Genomic DNA, 21644 nt, shown 5'->3' on the forward strand with positions numbered 1-21644 from the left:
GAAGCCTGGACGTTCTATCTCTTGACTTAAGTTTTCACTGGCTGTCCTCCATACCTGAAATTCACTTTGATTTCTGTCTTCCCTGCCTTCTGTCAAGGCTCAGTTAAGTCCAACCCTGCCTTTTTTGGTCCTCCTAGAGGTCAATGCCTTCCCTCTGAGATTATCTCCAATTAATTCTGTATATATCTTGTTTTTATATAGCTGTTTGTATATTGTCATCGCCTACTAGATTGTGAGCTCCTTGAGAGCAGGGGCTGTTTTTGCCTTTCCTTATATCATCAGTGCTTAGTATAGTACCAAGCACATAGTAGGCACTTTAAAATGTTTGTTGACTTGGCTATCGGCAAGTCATCTTTTATCATTCCTAGCCTCTATTTCCTCATCTGTAAAATGACTGATAATATTTGCACTATTTCCCCAATGCCTAGTGTGTTGAAGAAAGTGTTTTGTAAAATTTAGAGCGTTAACTCCAGAAGTCTGATTTGCCTAGCATAACACATTTTAAAGTCAAAGAATGTGTGAATTATGCTGTTAGCCAGCTTCAGTTGTATTTCAGCAAAGAATCATAGCAAAAGTACAGAATTATTATCTTTTAGTTTTGATTCTCACCACTCCCACCTTCAGCTACAGTTTCACTTGTTCTCTCAACTCTCTGGTATTTACATGCAAGGTTGAGTTCATAGGGAAAATGGCTCCAAAATTATGGGTGTAATTTACCCCTTTAGACATCAGATAACACATCTGTAATGTATTATGTGAAGTCTACTTTTGAAAACCTTGGAGACAAAAAAGAGTACATTAAAAATAAAGCTTTATTTCCCTTTTCTCTTTTAGGTGGATCTGGAGCCAGAGGGGAAAGTTTTTGTGGTTATAACTCTTACAGGAAGTTTTACTGAAGGTAAGGGCATCATTTAAGCAGATTTTCAGCATATTATCACATTTTTATCGTAGTTTAAGCTGTATCTTAGAAGATACATGTGTACAATACATTTTATAAAATGTTGTTTTCTCTTTAGATTGTCCTGGCTAAGATTTGGATATCTAATAATCTATAAGTGTTCTATTTAAGAAACTAGCTGAATTCTTATTTTCCTTTTCTACTTTCTTTGTCTTCATCATTTGCAGTTTTCACTCAAACATATCTTTAAAAAATAGGTCCTGAGGTTTTGAAATCAAAACCTCAGTAATTAGCCACATAGTTCTGTATTGGTGCTTCTACTAAAGTTCTACCCAGAATTACTGTACAGATTAGTAAACTGTGAGTCCTCCACCCATAATCACTAGGTTGTGTCTAACACACACTTCTAACACACTGTCTGTATTACCTTAGTCACTCAACCTCTCAGGGTCTCGGGCAACTCTCTATAATTTGTAGAACAATGTAGCTAATCCGTATTTGTAGAAGGCATTTCCTCACCCAGATCTCATACCAATGAAATCACAGATATGAACCAAAGTGTGTGTGTGTGTGTGTGTGTGTGTGTGTGTGTGTAGCTATGGAAAAACCCAAATAGAAAAATTATATAGCCTCTACCCCCAATTATAAATTAGTAGAAAATAAAATTATTATTACATACATGTATAATAACAACAACATTTAAGGTTTGCACAGTGTTTTACACATATGATCTCATTTGATCCTCAGAACAATTCTGCAAAATAGGTGCTTTGTTATTGTTCCCATTTTACCTAGAAGGAAACTGAGATTGAGAGTTCTTTACACTCAAGAATCTTGCATACTCCTAAGGGGATACAATATTTAAACAGATAAATGAACACAGTATAATTTGAGATGGATGGGAGAGAATGTTAGCTATAGAGGAATCAAGAAAGATCTCTGGAGTGGAAAATGAGCTTCCTGATGAAGGAAGCTAAGAATCCTAAAAATCAGAGGCATGTAAAGAGGTCATTTTGGGCATGAGGGACAGTCTGTGAAAGGCATAGAGAATCAGAAATATGATGAGATAGTTGCATAAAAAGATACAAAATCTTGGAAGATCCAGAGGAAGTTGGCACTCTTTCTACATCTTTTACATCCCTTCTACAGCCTTTATTGGTAGTGTGGAATAAATTGGAGCCAAAATCAATTGAGGAAGAAGGTTTCATCAACTCCCAGCCAACTAATTTCAGAGTTGGATGGGAATTCAGGGTTCATCTAGTATAACTGATACTGGACATAAAATTCTACAGGATCCTTGTCAAGTGGTCACCTATTCTTCCCTCCTGAAGCAGCCTATTTTATTTGAGAGCAGCTCTAGTTGTGAGGAAAGTTTGCCTTGCAATAAACCTAAATCTGCCTCCCTGAAATGATCACTCATTGTTATTCTGCCCTGAGTGGGTGAATGGGCAGAGGTCAAGCAGAACAAATTTAATATCTTTTCATCCCGTTATCTCTTTAGATACTTAGAAACTGTTGACACATTCTCACTAAATCTTCTTCAGGCTAAACATCCCTAGTTTCTTTACCTGTCCTTTATATTTCCAGTCCTTTCACCATTCTGGTTGTCCTTATCAGATCATGCTCCAATTTTTTAATGTCTTTCATAAATGGTGGCTTTCAGAATTGAACAGATGGGGTCTAGTCAGGCTATAGTTCTGTTACTGCAGGACTCTAACTGAGATTGTGATATTGTGTGTGTGTGTGTGTGTGTGTGTTTTGGGGCAGCCATGTGGTCCCGTTAAAATATCCAAATCTTTTTCACACGTACTGTTGTCCATCCATGCTTTCCAATTCAATTAAAAAAATCCCAAGTATAGGCCTTCATATTATCCCTATTAAATTTTATCTTGTAAGATTCGGTTCATTTCTAATTTGTTAAGTTCTTTTTGGATTCTCACTGTCACCTAGCACATTAGCAATGCCTCCCTGCTTTGTCTGATCTGCAAATTTGATATGTATACCATATATACCTTTATATAATTCAGTCAGCAAAAGTCTGGGTCACTATGCTATAGACCTTCTTTCCTAGTGACGTTAATCCATTAACTGTAACTGTGGTTCAAATGATTCTCTTCCAGAACTTGTTTTTGGCAAAATTATGAATTAAGAAATATGCATCTTTGGTGATTCCATCTTCCTGCTGTGCTTTTCCCTCTCCCCCATTCCCCATCTATATAATGTCAGAATCGTACTATCTTCATAGGAGAGAACTTTGAAAATGAAGAAAGTGATATGGTAAATTCATTCCCAGCAAGGTTTTAGTGACAAATGATGGATGAAAAAGGAATGCCTATTAGGAATATTCAATTAAAAAAAAAAGAATGCTCAGAGAGGGCAGTGATTAGCCCAAAGTAATAGTAAAATTTAGGGCTCTTTGGCACCTGTCTGAAGTAGGTACTTGGGCTAGTATGGTGCCTTTTAAATCATGACCAGCAATTAAATATCCATGAAACTGGCCCTGCTGCCTCTCTTTAATTTGTATGTATAATGATTATTGTGTCAAACCTACTCAGTGTCAGTCTGTGCTACTGCTAATCCCTAAGAATTCAGTTCCTTCATTAAATGCTAGGGGTAGAATGTGGCAGGTAAACACACCCAAAGAACTGCTGATGGGACTGTTCGTTTGGTGGCAACTGCAAAGTTAAGTGTGGCAGCTCTGGAAGCAAACTTGGCAAGGTAGTCGATTTACATTGCTACTATTGGCACTTTCACAGTGATCTCAGCTGATTTGTTATCTTTTGTATCACTACCCTCTAGACTACTTTGAATTATGTGGCACTTAAAAGCTTACTGAGTACCTTTTAGGTTTAGTGGTATGATTTTGACACACTTTTATGTCTCTGTGTTTGTGTGTATGTGTGCTGTGTGTGTGTATATATATGTATATATGTGTATATTTGTATATGTATGTGTATGTGTATGAGTATTATCTCTCACAGTTGGTTGCCATTATCTCTCATCTAGAAAAAAAAAGATGATTGGTCTTTTGTTTTTATGTCCCATTTATTTTAAAATTGTGCCTCAGCCCAGTACATTTCATGTAACAACATTCCATGACTGGAGTTCCCCACTTCTTAACAAAAGGAAGTATACTTTCTCATCTCTCCTCCATGGCCAAGCATAGTCAGTATAATTACCCAGCATTGTACTTAATTTCATTTATATTTTTGCAGTTTTTTTATATAATGTTTTCCTTGGTCTGCTTACTTTGCTTTTAAGTAGTTCATACGTCATATTGATCTCATGTTGATTGTTCCATTACATTACATTTGAATACCATAATTAGTTTAGCTAATCAATTTGCTAATCAATGGGGAGCCCATTTTGTTTACCATAAAAGTTACCACAAAATTAATGTGAATATATGTTATGTATGTGTACATATGTAATATATGGCCTATCTTTGACCTCTTTGGAGTACAGGACTAGCAATGGGGTCAAAGGCATTCCTCCTCATTCTCCAAAGGCCACATCGCTTTGTGTTGACACTGAATAGAGTTATAGTTCAGAACGCACTGAGTCCTGCCTGGGCTGCTGTGAGATACTATTGATGCCTCTTGCTTTCTGTCCAATTTTCTACTCTTTTTGGGGGGGTGATGCTGCTGAGCTAGAACACAAAAAATAGCAAGAAATAACTTAAAAATAACTTTAGAGCAAGTTGGAAAGAAATTAAAATACCATATAAGTGCTAAACTGGTTCAGAAAAATGCCAGTTAAGTGGGGATGAGTAGGAAGAGTTCTTTCATTTTAGCCATAGAGTTCTCATTTATAGTAAATGACAGATCAATCACATCTTATTACCAGTTTAGTTTAAAGGTGAGGAACCGATGACTTGATTAGCAAGATGATAAATTATGCAGTTGTTTTCCAAAAATTTCTCCAACCTAAAAACTTCAGTTCGCGAAACATGCCAGAGATACAGAAGCAAAACAATCCTTTTATGCTTCTTTTCCTCACTGTCTCTCCCATTCACCATCTAAGGTATTCAAACCTTGTCTCTCGTCAAGCCTCCCATGACACCTCTCCCTTTACCCCTTTCAACTGAGGACCTCACCTCATGCTTAATTCAAAAAAGTGAGACTACCTACCTCAAAGTTACCAGTGATTGTCCTTCTCCTTTTCTTATCTCATATCCTTTTGATGTCTTACCCTATCTCCTTCATTCCTGCCTCTGACGGTTTGGTGACCTTTCTCCTTCCCAAGGCTAACTCCATTACGTACACCCTTCATCACATCCCCTCTCATCTTCTCTATCACATTAATCCCCACTATCGTTTCCACACTCTTCAACCTTCTGTTTCTCCCTATTTACTGACCCCCTTTCTGCTCCCCCTTCCTCAAAATCTCCTTCTTGCTCGATCCTACCATCCTCACTATCTTTCATCCTTTATCTCCTTCTTCTCTCTGCTGAACTTCAAAAAACATTTGTCTATACTTGCTTCCTCCATTTCCTCTCTTCTCATTCATTTCTAAGCATTCTGCAATCTGGCTTTTGACCCAATATTTAATTGAAATTATTTCTCCAAAGTTAAGAATGGTCTCTTAATTGCCAAATCTAATGACCTTTTCTTAGTCCTCTCCTTTCTTCACCTCTGTAGTGTTTGATACTGATTAGCTTCTCTCCTCTGGATTTTCATGACATTACGCTGTCTGACCATTCCTTTTCAGTGTCCTTTCCTGCATCTTCATCTTTGTCATGCTCATGCTAATATTTGCCCATTTAGGGGTCCTACATCTGTGTGAATGGTTGTACTTGCTGGAACTCTACCCCCTTCTAGGAGAGGGGCAGCTAGGTGGCGTGATGGATAGAGTACCAGGCCTGCATTCAGGAAGACTCATCTTTGTGAGTTCAGATCTGGCCGCAGATACTTACTGGCTGTGTGACCCTGGGCAAGTTACTTAACCCTGTTTGCTGAAGAGGGAAATGCCAAGAAAACTCCAAATGGTATCATGAAGAGTTGGTCATGACTGAAAAATGACTGAACAACAACAAAAGGGCATAGTATTTTGTGTGGTAGGAGAGATATAGAAGTTGGTCTTTGGAATGGTTGTGTGATCATGATTACATTATAGGGGGTAAGGTTGGGTTTCATGACTCAGGGCATGGTGTGACACCAAAGAACACTGCTTTGTTCATGAATTGGTGTTTCTGAGTGAGTCACAGAAGAAAAAAGGGGATGATATAAGAACTATTAGTAAGGAAAAGGGTGAACTCAGATTATTTTATAAAGCGGTAACCATCAAGGCTACTTGATATTGGTTTAAAATGTAGAAAAGCAGTTTGAACTACAGAAAAGCAGACCAACTACAGAAGCATGAGAAATTAAATAAATAAAAAATTAAAAAACTCAAGAATATACACTATGTGGGAAAAAGCTCCATGTTTGACAAGGACTCTTTGGAAAACTAAAAATGCTGTTTGACAGAAATTAGGGTTAGGCCACTACCTCATACCATACACTATAATAAATTCCAAGTGGATATTTGATTTGATGGAGACAGATTGAAGTACCTCTCAGTCTATGGCTGGATGGACATTCTTAATTAAACAAATAATAGAGGTAATCACTATCAAATACATGAAATTGAAAAGCTTTTATAAGAACAAAATTAATGAAGCTAAGATAAGAAGGCAAACTGGAAAAAAAAATCATTGCATTAATTATCTAGGATAAGTATCTGACATCCAAAACAGAAATATGAATATCCACATAATACATCTCTATATAAGACCAAGAATCATTCCCCAACACATAAGTGATCAAAGGATATGAACAGTTTTCAAAAGAAGATATACAAGCGATTAATCGTGAGAAATGCTCATTAAAGTAAATCTGAAATTTCATTTGATACCCAGCAAATTGTCAAGGATGACAAAAATGGAAATCTTCCACCTTTGTAGAGGCTATAGGAAAACAAGAATGTTAATACTTTGCTGGAACTGCTTTCAAGCATTAGTACCACAGTGGGTGTGGAGCTCCCATCAGCAGCCTCTGTGCCCTCTGCAGCCGCCACTGCCTCCAGCACAGGCCCGTACTGCTCACTAGCATTTTGCTGTCCTAAGATCTGCTCCTGTTTATCCAGATTTTCAGGTGAAAGAAAACTGCCACTGCTGTGTCTTCTGTGAGAGGCAGTGAGCTGATCAAAGCAAATGGTTGACCACACTAGGTAATTGAACCTCATACCCTATTGTACAAGCCTCTGGAGTTTGTCCTTTTACAAGACAAAAACATTTTGCTGGCATAGAAATCAGAGTACATGTGAAGGGAGGAGGCCATGTAGCACTGACGTATGCTATTGGTCAATCCATCTCCTAAGCCCTCAAGACCTATTATCAGAAATATGTGGAGGAGGCCTCCAAGAAGAAATCAAGGCTACCCTAATTCAATATGACTGAATTCTGCTGGTAGTTAACTTTCAGTGCTGTGATTCAAAGAAGGTGAACAGGACCTACCACATGTTCTTGTTACCTTAAATGCCATTGATAAAGTAATTGCTAGGAATGTGGGTATTTTTGCAATAGATTGAGGAAGTCATCGTTTAAAGATTTGAGGGGGAAAATATATATATATACACACACACATACACATACATATACATACATACACACACACACACACACACACACACACACACACACACACACACACACACACATATATATATAGTTGAAGTTGTTCAACCATTGGATTGGTTCAGCCATTCTGCATTTTGGAAACATGCTTAAAGAGTGGCTAAAATATCCATACTTTTTGATTCAAGGAGCCCACTATTAAACATATGCCCAAAGAAGATCAAAGAAAGAAAAGTCCAGCATGTGCCAAAATCTACAAAGCAGCACCTTTTGTGGTGGCAAAGAACTAGAAAACAAAGTAGGCAGCCCTTGACTGGGCAGTGGCACTGTTAGCACATAAATGCAATAGATATTCTGTGAATGCAATGGAATATTTCTGTAAAGGCATGGGAGACTTAAGTAAATTGATGCAGAGTGAAGAACCTGGAAAACTATTCAAAATGACTACAGAAATGTCAATAGAAAGAAAACAAAACTGAATGTTGTGTAATTATATTAGCCAAGCTTAGACCCCAATAAGAATTGAGAATATGTACTTTCCTCCCTTATTTGTAGACTTGGGGTGGGGGTGGTACTGTGAGTGTGGGGTATTGTATGTGGTATAAGATGGGGTTGGTTTCCTGAACTTTATTTTTTCATCTCTTCAACTTCTCTAGATAAAGCAGGGAAGATAGCAGTATATTCAAAAATAAGTATGATATAAAGACAAATGACATCAATAAAAAAAGAAAAGAAAAATAAAGGAATTTCTGAGTCAAAGAAATTTTAAAACTTTTTAAAAAGCTACTGTGTTTACATATGTTTACATGCATGTGTATATACACATGCATGTAAATTAGAGAAACAGCTCTTTTCCTTGAATTCTAAAAGTAAACTTTCAGGAATTTTGCACCATCCTTTGTAGAGAAAAAATAAGCAACTTTTAAACATGCATGGATTTAGAATAAAAAATGTTGACTGAATAAAATACGAAATAAATGTATAAATAGATGAAATCTTGAAGTCTACCTAAATGAAATCTGCTTTCAGTTTTTGTTAAAAGCCAGTAATATCTTGTATTTTAGATCCCTATAGCAACTTTGAAAAGGAAATACACAAATATATTTGTTGGGTGTGTTAGAAGGTAGAGAAGAATACGTTTGAATTCTTTTGTCTGCTTGGTCTCTGAGATAAAGAAACAAAGGTTTATACAAAAGCAAGATTTTAATCTTTCTCTCACTGAGCATTATCGAAAATGAGTGCACTTCAGCTCTCAGCTTAAATTTCCTGTGTCAACCCACCAATTTACAAATAATTAGGTTCTCTGCTAAAAGGTCAACCACATGTACTAAATAGAGACAAATGCAGCCTAGAGTATGCTGCTTTAAACCTGCAATCTACAGTGACTTACTACATAGAATAGGATGTCATTTTTTAAAAAAAAATAGTTTTCTTAGAAAAAATTACTTATTCATTTCTTTCTCATGTAAAAAAATAAGTATTTTTTTTTATCTTTCATCATCCACTTCAGGCTTTAAGTGTTACAGGCTAAGCAATATTTGTGGGTATCATTGAGAATTGGAGAAATCAGAAAGAAAGGAATGGAAGGAAAGGGAAAAAGAATAAATAAAAATAAGGCAAGGGGAAAGAGAGAGAGAGAGAGAGAGAGAGAGAGAGAGAGAGAGAGAGAGAGAGAGAGAGAAAGAGAGAGAGACTAAGAAAAGGAGAAAAGAAAGGTACATGTAGGAGAGAGATTAAACTTGTTCTACTTGGCTCAAGAGGCCAGAACTAAGAGAAGTAGTGGGGTACAGAAAAATGATTGCTGCTTGGAGGCAGAGGGTTCAAATCCTGCTTGTGGTACTTTTATTCCCATTGTGATGCTAGGCAGATCACTTTGCTTATCTGGACCTCAATTCCTCCATTTTTAAAGAAGAGTGCTTAACCTGGGTGACCTCTTAAGTTTTGTCTTATGAAATCGGGAGTCAGATTTTAACTTGAACAATAAAGTATTAGAATTGCCCTAAATCAAAATGTCTTCCTTTGAGAACTTGAGGACTTCTAATTATTGGAGTGGAGGCTGGATGACCTACCCTGTTGGGCAGATTGTAGTGGGCTGTCCTGCTAAGTTTAGTCCAACCCACTTATTTTACAGATCAGGAACCTTATGCAAAGAGTTTTAATAATTATTCAATAATCATTATTTTTTATACTTTTCTATTTGAAACCTGGTCAAAATCAGCCTTGATGATTTAGAAAATAGCATGTTAGGGCAACTATAGGTGAATTATTTTTATGTAAAATAACTTCTTTATGTATTTGTATATCTAGGCTTAGGTCTGGAAGGAAGTGGAACTACTTAGCTCCCCATTCCATTCTTCTCCCTTGGCTTCATTTGGCCTGTTACCTTTTGCAAAGTTTCTCTTGGGTTCCTTCTTACTGGTTTTCCAAAGCCACTGTTCTAAAAGAAGTTTGGCCTCTCCATCTCTGGATATCTTGAACAGTTGGCAGAGATATGTTAAACTTGGAGTGTGCTAACTATTACTGCAGCTGCCCCTTCTTGCCCCATAGAGTCTTTTTTCATCATGGATCATAACCTAAAATATTCAAGGAACAAAAAAGACCCATGGGCCAATTCTCAAGTGCTTGGTTTGGTTGAATATAGTCAGATTACATCTAGTTATAACTTTGCCTAATATTTATTTTTAAATTTCCTTCCCCAAATCCCGTCTTTTTTTAAGGTTCCTACAAGGAGAAGGAACTGACATGTATATGCATATGTCATTTTGAGGATTGACATTAAGGTGGTGGGGTGGGAGGTATGGGGGTGCAGGCAGCATTCACAAGAAGAATGATTCAGTGATTGATTTTGTCCCTTAACACTTACTATTTATTTTTAAAAAAAGGTTTTTTCCCTTGGCAAGAATATGTTTTCAACCAGTTTGCCTATTGGTGACATGAACCATATATTACCATAGTTTCTTAATATGGAGGCTTTTGTTGCAGGATTTTCAAAATTTTACTTTAGTTGTGTGTAATGGCATTATTTGTAGTGCTCTTGGACAGAGGGGACAGAGGTGTTAATATGTAAGGGTGACCCCTTGCTCCATAAGCCATCATCTTCCATCTTATTCCTCTCCTTTTACTCTGCATTCTGGCTATACTGGCTGACTTGCTATCTTTGTGTCTTTGCATGGTTTCTCTCTCATGCTTGTAATGTACCACCTACTCACTACTACCTCTTGGAATCCCTGCTTTCCTTGCAAGCTGAACCTCAAGTGTTATCTTCTCATAGTCTTTCCTGGTCCCCCCAGTTGCTGGTGCACCCCCTTTTCCCCAACTCACTTTTTATTCATTTTATATATTTTCTCTGTGTCCTCATCTTGTATTAGAATGTAAGCCTCTAGAGGGAAGAGATAATTTCACTTTCGTTCTTTGCCTAATAACCATGTCAGTGGCTAATGTCAGTAGGAGGAAAGAGGAAAAAAGCCAGGCATGGAGTGTTGTATACATAGGATTGACAGGAGTTGGTGTCAACTGTATATGAAATGGAAGAGTTAAAGGCAACACTGAAGGAAACTGAATAGTGGTGTCACTGAGGAAAAGAATGTAGTTATAAGAAGCAAATTTAGGGTAAAGATACAAAATTGTGTTTTGGGCATATTGAGTTTCAGCTGCTGGTAGACCATCTAGGAAAGATTCTATAAGAGGAAAGGAATAAGCATTTATGTAACACCTGCTATGTGCTAGATACTGTGCTAAATGCTTCTAAAATATTCTCTCATTTGATTCTCACAACAGCCTTGTGAAGGTTGTTGCTGTTATTATCCGCATTTTATAGTTGAGGAAAATGAAGTAAACAGAGGTTAAATGATTTGCCCAGAGTCACGCGGTTTGTAAGTGTCTGAGGCTGGATTTGAACTCAGGTTTTTCCAGATTCCAGGCCCAGCACTGGACCCACTGCATCACCTAGCTGCCTATAAGCAGGTAGAGATATAGTCTGGAGTTGATAAAGTAGGTCAGCACTAGTGATCTGGGAATAATCTATATAAAGCTAATAGTTGAAGCTATAGGAGTGAATTAGATTGCAAATAGAGTATATAGAGAAAAGGATATAATTTAGGACAGATATTCTTAATCTTTTGTGTTATGTGTCATGGACAGTGGTATACTGCTAAATGTTTAACACCTGGCTCTCCAAAAAATGTGGGACATAATTTTCATTTAATCTGCATTGTTAGCATTTCTTGTATTACTTTCTTAAGTCTAGACAATATACAAAAGAATAAATCAACCCCTGATTTGTAGTGTCTGCCAGTTTCTGTGGGGTAAATGCTCACATTGAAAATTTAACAGTCAGTTCTCATAAGCAGCAGGAGTTGGCATACCCAATCATATACCCACCACCCTTTGATAGCCTGGTGAAACCAATAGAACCCTTTCTATGAATAACATTTTAAAATCAACAGAATAAAATACATAGAAATACAAAGGAAAGCCAATAATAATGAAATACAATAATTAAAATATTCTTAAAATGGTTCATGGACTTTGAACATGGGAATATTAACATTAACAGATTAGGAAGAAGAACCAGTCAGATACAGCAGGGGTAGTTTGAGATGTAGCAGAAAAACCAAGAGAGTGTTTTATCCTGGAAAATGGGGAGGGACAACATATCTACATGGAATGAGGAGTCAGCAGTGTCAAATGCTACATAAAGATCAAGGAGGATAAGCTCTATAAAAAGGCCACTGGACTTGGCCATCAGGAGGTCATTAGAGACTTCTGATAATAATAAAATATTTATTTAGCCCCTATATTGTGTCAGTCACTGTGTTAAGCTCTGAGGATACAAAAAGCGGCAAAAGACAGTCCCTGCATTCAGACAGCTCACAATCTAATGGGGGAGACAACAAGCAAACAGATATGTACAAACAAGCCATTTACAGGGTAAATAGGAAATAATTAATAGAGGGAAGGCACTAGAATTAAGAGGTGTTAGAAAAGGCTTTCTATGTAAGGTGGGATTTTAGTTGGGACTTAAAGGAAGCCAGTAGGCAGAGAGGAGGAGAGAGAGCATTGTAGGCATGTGGGACAGCCAAAGAAAATGCTGAGAGTTGAAAGATGGAGTGTCTTGTTTGTGGAACAGCAAGGAGGCCAGTGTCACTAGATTGAAGAGTATGTGATAGGGAGGGCACCTAGGAGGTGCAGTGGATAGAGTGCTGGGCCTGGAGTCAGGAAGACTTATCTTCATGGGTTCAAATCTAACCTCAGATACTAGCTGTGTGACCCTGAGCAAGTCACTTAACCCTGTCTGCCTCAGTTTCCTCATCTGTAAAATGAACTGGAGAAGGAAATGGCAAACCACTGTAATATCTTTGCCAAGAAAACCCCAAATGGGGACGTGAGGAGTTGGACTTGACTGAACAACAAGAAGGTATAAGACTAGAAAGGTAGGAGGTAGCTAGGTTATGAAGGGCTTTGAATGCCAAGCAGAGCATTTTGTATTTGATCCTGGAGACATTTCGGAGCCATTGAAGTTTATTGAGTAGGGGTGGGGGGAAGGGTGACATGGTCAGAACTGCATTTTAAGAAAATTATTTTGGTGGATGAATGGAAAATGGATTGGAGTGGAGATAGACTTGAGGAAGGCAGAGCCACCAGTGGGCTATTGTAATCCAAGTGTGAGGTGATGAAGGCCTGCACTAGAGAGTGGTGGCACCATCAAAAGAGAGAAGGGGGAATATTTGAGAGATGTGCAATGGTGAAATTGACAACATTGGCAACAGATTGGATATGGAGGTTGTGAGAGTATGAAGTCAAGTTAAGGTACCTAGGTTGTGAGCCTGAGGGACCGGGAGGATGGTGTTGCCCTCTAACAATAACTGGGAAGTTTAGAGGGGGATTTGGGGGAGAATGCTTAAGTTTTGCTTTGGACATATTGAGTTTAAGATGTTTAAGGTGGACATCAGTTCAAGACATTTGAAAGGCACTTGGAGATGTGAAATTGGAGGTCAGCAGAGAAGTTGGGGCAAGATGGATAGATTTGAGAATCACTAGCATAAAGATGGTATTAAAATCCATAAGAACTGATATAATCACCAAGTGAAGTGATATAGAGGGAGAAGAGGGCCCAGGACAGAACCGTGAGGGACATCTATGGTTAGAGAGTGTACTCTGGAAGAGAATCCAGCAAAGGAAACTGAGGAGGGATCAGATAGGTAGGAATAAAAACAGGATAGAGTGGTGTCCCAAAAACTTAGGATCATATTAAGGATGAGAGAGTGATCAGTAGTTTCAAAGGCTGTAGAGAGGTCAAGGAGAATGAGAATTGGGAAAATGCCATTGGGTTTGGTAAAGAAGAGATCAATGGTAACTTTGAAGAGAGAAGTTCTGGTGGAAAATGGTTGGAAGCTGAATTGTAAGGGATTAAGAAGAGACTGAGAGGAAGAAGGAGTCTACCTGATCATAGTCTTGACACTCTATCCACCAGGCCAAAGTGATAAAATAGGAAGAGAATAATTCAGACCAAGGTAAGGATGAAAAGTGAAAGAGTGAAAAGGTCCCTCCTTTCTCTTTGGAACCTGGTGAGAAGAGAATGGTTGAGATTAATCAGTTGAACATGCTTCTTAAATCTCAATACCTAGTATTTGATAGTTTATAAAACAGAAATTAAAGTAATAACTACATTACATTTCATTCAAACAAAGAAATACTAATTTATTTCTATACTTTCTTATTTATGATAAAATTCATTATAATTAAGCTTCATAATTGCTGCAAACATGCTTTTAAATATTTAGGCAATACAAAATGAATTAATTTGTCTAATAAAAATTAAATAATAGCTAAAATAATAAAGATGAGACTGAGAAGAGAGAAAGTGGAGACACCTATTGTAGACAGCCTTTACCAGGACAAAGGGCAGAAGGGATATAGGGGATAGAAGAATTACATGTTTTTTTCAGGACGGGGAAAACATGAGCATGTTTGTAGGCAGTATGGAATGATAGAGTAATTTCAGATGAGTCATGAAGACAGAAGCCAGATGGCACAGAGTTGGAAAGTGAGTAGGTAGAGTATAATTGGTTGCATTGATTATAAACTATAGTGTGGTTTGTTTTTCTTTTTGTTTCTTTAAAAAAAGTTTTAAAAAAAAATATGACTATCATTCCCTAGTACAGGGGTGGAGAACCTACAGCCTCAAGACCACATGTGGCCCCTCTAGGCCCTCAAGTGAGTCCCTTTGACTAAATCCAAACTTCACAGAACAAATCCCTTTAATAAAATGATTTGTTCTGTAGAACTTGGACTCAGTCAAAAGACTGCACCCAAGGACCTAGAAGGCCACATGTGGCCTCAGGGAGGCAGGTTCCTCACCACTGCCCTAGTACAAACACTCCACCCACCTACCTCACCTCCCAACAGAAATCACTTTTCAAACAAAGAAGTAAAAGTTAATGAAAATAATTATAATAACTAGTATTTATATAGCACTTTAATATTTGTAAAGCACTTTACATATGTTTACACATTTGATTTTTACAAGAACCCTGTGAGTTATGTGCTATTATTATCCTCATTTTTATTTGTTTGCTTCTTGTTTTTTTTTTTGGCTAGACAATGGGGTTAAGTGACTTGCCCAGGGTCACACAGCTAGTAAGTGCTGTGTGTCTGAGGTCAGATTTGAACTCAGGTCCTCCTGAATCCAGGGCCGGTGCTCAATCCACTGTACCACCTAGCTGCCCCTATCCTCATTTTTATAGATGAGGAAACTGAGGCTGCAAGAAGTTAAGTGAATTGCCGAGGATCACACAACTAATAAAGTCTCTGAGGAAGGGTTTGAACTTTGGTTGTTCTATGCTCTGTCCATTTTGCCACCTAGCTGCCTCACTGTATCAAGTACAGCTGACTGTATCTGACAGCATGTGCTTCATTCCATACTTATAGTCTTCTACCTCTCTGTTGAGAGGAGAGAAATATGCTTCACCACCAGTCCTCTTGAGACCATGCATTGATCAAAATTTGGAGTCTTTTAATGTTGTTTTCCTTTGAAGTCATTCGTTGTGATTTCCACATCATTTCCCATAAAACTTAATGTGTAGATTTCCTTTTAACACTAGAAGGTCCAGGCACATCAATTGATACAAAAAATTATTTTAGACACTTGAAACTCAAAGCCATATCTATTCACTCATCTATTTATGAGTGAATCTCTATGTTTTAGCCAAACTATCATGCTTTCCCACAGTGGAATATGACTGCTTTCACTTGAATAAAAATATGTCTTCTCTTAAATATTTTAAAAAGCCTTGACAAGGATTTTAATGGCAAATCCTGTTGAGATGTTCACAAAAAATGTCTATCAGACAAGTCTTGATAAGGAATGATGGGAGATGTTAATACATTCTGAATATACCAAGTTTGATATTTTCACTCATGCTTAAAAAATTATCCAAAAATCACATTATTAAAGAATCTCATAGTAGGGAAGGACTGAGAGACCATTTAGTTCATCCCTTCCCTGAACACAAATTCTGTCTTCAGTACACCAGACAAGTGTTCCACCCCTAACAAGGGGATCAGCATGGTTATTTTTCACAAATCAGAGTGATAAGTGCTAGTGATGCACATATAAACTTTTAGCCTAGCTGGGAAGACAAGATGTCAAGATGAAAATTTTAATAGCAATAATATGTGACATTTATATAGCATTTTAAGATTTATGAAACCTATTATATTACAAATATAACTTTACATTATTTAATCTTAAATTAATATTATGTGTTCTTATAGAATTACTAATGGCTGCTTTATGAGAAGATCATAAAACTTAGAAGTGGGAAGGACCTTTGCAGTCATCTTGAGCAGCCTCTTCATTTTATGGGTGAAGAGAAAGGGAGGTGAACTGCCCAAAGTCACATAAGTAGCAAGCAGCACAGCCAGGATTTGAAATTATGCTTTATGGTTGTAAATGCGGTGCTCCTTCCACCACACCACACTGCCTCCCATGAATTCATTTAATATGCTCTTTTGTCAGAAATATCATACCCAATTCAACACACACACACATACACATAGAGTATGTCCTCATAGAGACACAGAACTATCCTTTGGTCTAGTATACCCAATAAGAGGTTTACAACATTAAAAAAAATAATAATATCAGAAAACATTAAATGCACATCTGGAAATCTTGGGGGCAGAAGGAGGGGAAGGCAGTGGTTAGGTTAAGGGAGACAGGGGAGGATCATAGGATCTAATACAAATCCCTTATTTGTAGATAAAAAAAATTGAGGCCCAGAGGGCTTCTAACTTAATGTAATTTGGTAATGTGATTTTTTTAGTCCCAGCAATTCATTAGGCACCTTCCATGGGATAGACCAAAGAAGATCCCTGACAGGCATCTATACTCATTCTAAAAAGGAACTACTAAATCAATTTCCCTTTAGGACCAGTCCAGTAGGCTTTGTATGGTTCCAGGAACCCCTTAATTCCCTTGATTCTCTGTTCTCATGCAACGTGCACATGGGCCATCCTCATTTTTCTCCTGTCAAAATTTTGGACTCTGCCTCTGGAAAGCAGAGCTTTGATAGGTGAACTTTTGTTTTATGTTTTCCCGAATCATGCCTCCCCACCGTTTGACAGCTATCTCCATACTTTTCCAGCTCCCCTTTATTCTTTATTCCCTTTATTCTCTTCCACCATTAGAACATAAGCTCTTTGAGGTCAGGGACATCTTGCTTTTTTGTATTAGCACAGTTCCTGTCATAGAATAAGCATTTAATAAATCCATGCTTCCATCCATCCATCAACTTCTTCAACTGCTTGGTAAAGCCTAAAATTCATTTTAAGAAAAAAATAAAGGTTTTTTTTTTCATTTTTTTTGCATAGAAATGTAAAGTTTGAAATGCAAATGATAAAGGTTAAGTACTGTAACTTCAGTGTGAATGAGTCATTCTGTCAGCCAGTACAAATGATTATCACATCCTTAACTGTTTTATTAGAGGGAGGGGTGAAGAAGGCAGGAAGGCTTTAAAGCCTCAAGTGAATGAAGGGCTCCACACTGAGGTGGGAGAAGAAGAAAGAGGAACATAATGAGGAAGAGCCTATAAAGGAGGGTGTGTTCTTAGACCATAAGATCTAGGCCTGAGAAGTACTAAAGAGATGAACTACTTGCCCCCTTCTCAGATGAAGAAACTGAAGTTGAATGACTTATTTGTTTATTTTCAAATTTTACTTATTTTATTTTTAATTTATAAAATAAAATAAGCATTTCTATAACAGTAGAAAAAATATGATTATACATAAAACTGCAAATCTACTGTGTACAGCTTGCTGTTCCTCTTAAGTATATAATAAAGTTATCATGTAAATTTCTTTTTTTCCCCTTTTTTCTTTTCTTCTCCCCATCCCCCTGTAGATGGCTACTATTGGACAAACACACACACACACACACACACACACACACACATACATGCATATATATATATAGAATGATTTTATACATGCATATGTGTGATTTTACACGTGTGTGTGTGTGTGTGTGTGTTATACATAAATGCACCTGGAATCTATCACTTGTCTGCCAGATTGTGGGTAGCATACTTTATCATCAGTTCTCAGGAGTTGTGGCTGGTTATTGAGCTGGATAAAGTTCTTAAGTCTTTCAGTTATTTTTGTTTACAGTGTTGCTTATTGTATAAATTGTTCTCTTGGTTCTGCTCATTTCATTTTGCATCAGCTCATGCAAGGTTTTACAGCTTTTTCCGAAAGCTATCCTTTTCATCATTTCTTATATCCCAATAGTGTCCCATAATTTGTTAATCCATTTTCCAGTTGATGGGGAGGTAAGCATTTCAAGTACTATTATTCACATTTTACAGACTGAGGTTTGCAGAAACGAATTGGTTTGCACATATACTAAGAGTGTCGATAAGCATTTATTAAGTTCCTATTATGTGTCAGGAACTGTGCTAAGTATTGAAGATAGAATATGAACCAATATAACAAGACTGTTAGCCCAGAGGTCTTTCCTCTACACTGAACTATCTTTTTTTTTTTGGTTCTATAGTTGCACTGACTTGAAATTTGTTTCTTAGATATAACCTTTATTTATTTTGACTAGTAATGGAATCAAAGCCCACATTTGGATTTTAATACAGAAGGTATTTATCCTTTAAGTCACAGCATTTTTCAGTTTCTCTAGAGTTTCTTATTGTTTTGGACTAAATTTAGTACCCTGTGTATAAGTTAATAAACCCGAAATTTAATTCAACTATGACTTGGAGAACTGTCACTAATATTTGTGCTTCTTAGGTTGTTTAGCAATAACTCAAATGCTGGTCATATTATATTAGGAAATCAACCTACTACATATATATCAAAGTAGCAGGGACGAAGAGGTAGAATTGAAGAAATGCAGGCTTAGCTGCTACATGTAGTTTCTTGGCTTCTGTGTAAATCAGGCAGCCTGGTGTAATGGAAGGAGCCCTGAACTAGAACTGGTGGTGGTTTATCTGCTATTTAAACCATTTTAAGTTCAGAGGCTCATCATGACGGTGGCCATGGGAAGATGAACTTTTCAGCCACCACTATATGATCCAAAAGGAATTTGAAAAGCTGGGGTATTTGGATGAATCCAAGAAGATAATATTCAATAGAGAAATAAATCTAATGTTTTGCACTTAGATGCAAAAAACCCCCATAAGCCTTGTACAGATGAGATGGGGGGGGGGCAGCATGTTTAGACAGCAGTTGTCCTAGAGAAGATCTTGGGAGTTTTAGGGAACTGCAAATCCAATAAGAATTGGCATTAGAATCTGGAAGCCAAAAAATTAATGTAGCTGGCTGCATTTAGACATATAGGTTCCAGAAACAAGGAGGCAATTACCCCACTGTACTTTGCCATAGTAAGAACTCTTCTGGAAGATTGTATTGGATTTTTTGGTCACCATGACCTTCAAGGATTGCCTACTAAGCTATGGAGAGGCATGAATAACACCACTGATATCAGAAGTAGTGAGGTATTGGAGTAATAATCACAAAATACCTTCTTTTCAAGAGTGTCTTGCAAACACACTGTTATTAGGGGAACCCAGAGTTTTATGGCCAACTTCATGATAAGCCTATTTGAACGCAACAGGGCTGGTGGTCAGACAACATGTGGCCCCCATGAAGCATTTTCAACTTAGTGGAACCCTACCAGAAATTATGCTCTTCTGGCACAGCATTTGAAGACCTAGCATCGTCACCATATAATTATGAGGCATCAAAGCAGGACTTTAGTGGAGATGTCATTATTAATACATGTAAAATTATGCGTTCTCAAAACTTTTTAGACTCTATTAGAAAATGAGATACAAGACTCATTTATTCATTCAACAAACATTTATTAAGCTGCTTATTTTGTTCAGTATTTTAGTAGGCATGAGGGAAACACAAGAACCAATCTTGGAGCAATGCTGTCATTGATATAGGGAGCTCCCAGATTAAGAAACTCCCACTAGAAGAATCTATATACACATTCAATTGGGTATAGAAATCAATCCTGTCCAACAGGGAAATAGAGGAAAGGCATAAGAAAAGGGGTGAGGTGATAAAAGGGAGGGCAGGTTAAGGGAGTCAGTGGTCAGAAGCAAAACAGATTTTTGAGGAGGGAAAGGGTTAAAAGAGAAAGAGAAGAAACAGAAGAAAATAGAATGCAGGGAAATACAGCTATTGTCATTGTTGTTGTTGTTCACTTGTTTCAGTGGTGACTGACTATGACCCCCTTTAGGGTTTTATTGGCAAAGGTAGTAGAGTGGTTGCTATTTTCTCCTCCAACTCATTTTATAGATGAAGAACTGAGGCGAACAGGGCTAAATGACTTGCCCAGGGTCACACAACAAGTAAGTGGCTGAGGCCAGATTTGATTTCAGGAAGATGAATCTTCCTGATTCCAGTCCCAGTGCTTTATCCACTGCGCCACTTAGCTGCCTGGAAATACACAGTTAGTGATCATAACCCATAAGACAGAAGCAGACAGAATGGATTACAAGCCGGAATCCAAGGATATGTTGTTTACAAGAAGCACACTTGAAACAGAAAGACACAGAGTTAAAATGAAATGCTGGTGCAGAATCTATTATGTTTCAGGTGAAACAAAAGCAAAAATAGGCCTAAATAAAAGCAATTATCAGGGAAACTACAATTTGCTAAAAGATAATATAGACAGCTAAGTGGTGCAGTGGATAGAGCACCAGCCCTGGAGTCAGGAGGACCCGAGTTCAAATTTGGACTCAGACACATAACACTCACTAGCTGTGTGACTCTGGGCAAGTCACTTAACCCCAATTACCTCACACACACAAAAAAAGATAACACAGACAATGAAGTGACATTAATGCTAAACAAATATGCACCAAAGGGCAGAGCATCCAAATTTTTAAAGGAAAAAATAAATGAGTTCCAGGAGGAAATAGATAGTTAACTGTCCTAGTGGGAGACCTCAACCTTTCCCTCTCGGAAACAGATATTTAACCATAAAATAGTAAAGTAGTTAAGGATTTAGAATTTTATGAATAGAATTTTAGAAAAGTTAGATATTATAGACTTCTTAAGCAAATTGAATGGAAATAGAAAGGAGTATAACTTTTTCTCAGCTGTACATGGCACCTTCACAAAAATTGACCATGTATTAGGTGAAAACCTCATAAACAAATGCAGAAAAACAGAAATATTAAAAGCATGTTTTCCAGACCACAATTCAGTAAAAATCATATTCAATAAAGGCCTTGGAAACATAGATTAAAAATTAATTGGAAACTACATAATCTAATCCTAAAGAGTGAGTGGGTCAAAGAACAAATCATAGAAGCAGCTGAAAGTTTCGGTAAAAATAATTACAATAATGAGATAACATGCCAAAATTTGTGGAATGCCATCAAAGTAGTACTTAGGAGGAATTTTTTTTATCTCTAAATGCTCACATCAATTTAAAATAAAAAGAGAGAAAAAGCAAATAACTGAATTGGGCATACAATTTAAAAAAAGAAAAAAGAACAAATTTTAAATCCTCAATTTACTACTAAGATAGAAATCCTAAAAATTAAAGAAGAAATCAACAAAATTGAAAGAAAAAATAATTAAACTAATAAATAAAACTAGGAG

General features: G+C 37.2%; 1 protein-coding gene across 1 annotated transcript in view; it reads left to right on the forward strand.

The window, feature by feature from the left end:
• PRKCH (protein kinase C eta) overlaps window positions 1-21644 on the forward strand; it is a 272078-nt gene that overhangs the window by 73342 nt on the left and 177092 nt on the right. Inside the window, exon 2 of the mRNA XM_020986496.2 lies at window positions 835-898. Within this exon, the coding sequence (XP_020842155.1) occupies window positions 835-898 (64 nt within the window). The remainder of the gene's footprint in view (window positions 1-834; window positions 899-21644) is intronic.

Source organism: Phascolarctos cinereus, unplaced genomic scaffold (genome assembly GCF_003287225.1).
Source record: "Phascolarctos cinereus isolate Bilbo 61053 unplaced genomic scaffold, phaCin_HiC Scaffold_3;HRSCAF=262, whole genome shotgun sequence".
In the NCBI taxonomy this organism is placed as follows: domain Eukaryota; kingdom Metazoa; phylum Chordata; class Mammalia; order Diprotodontia; family Phascolarctidae; genus Phascolarctos; species Phascolarctos cinereus.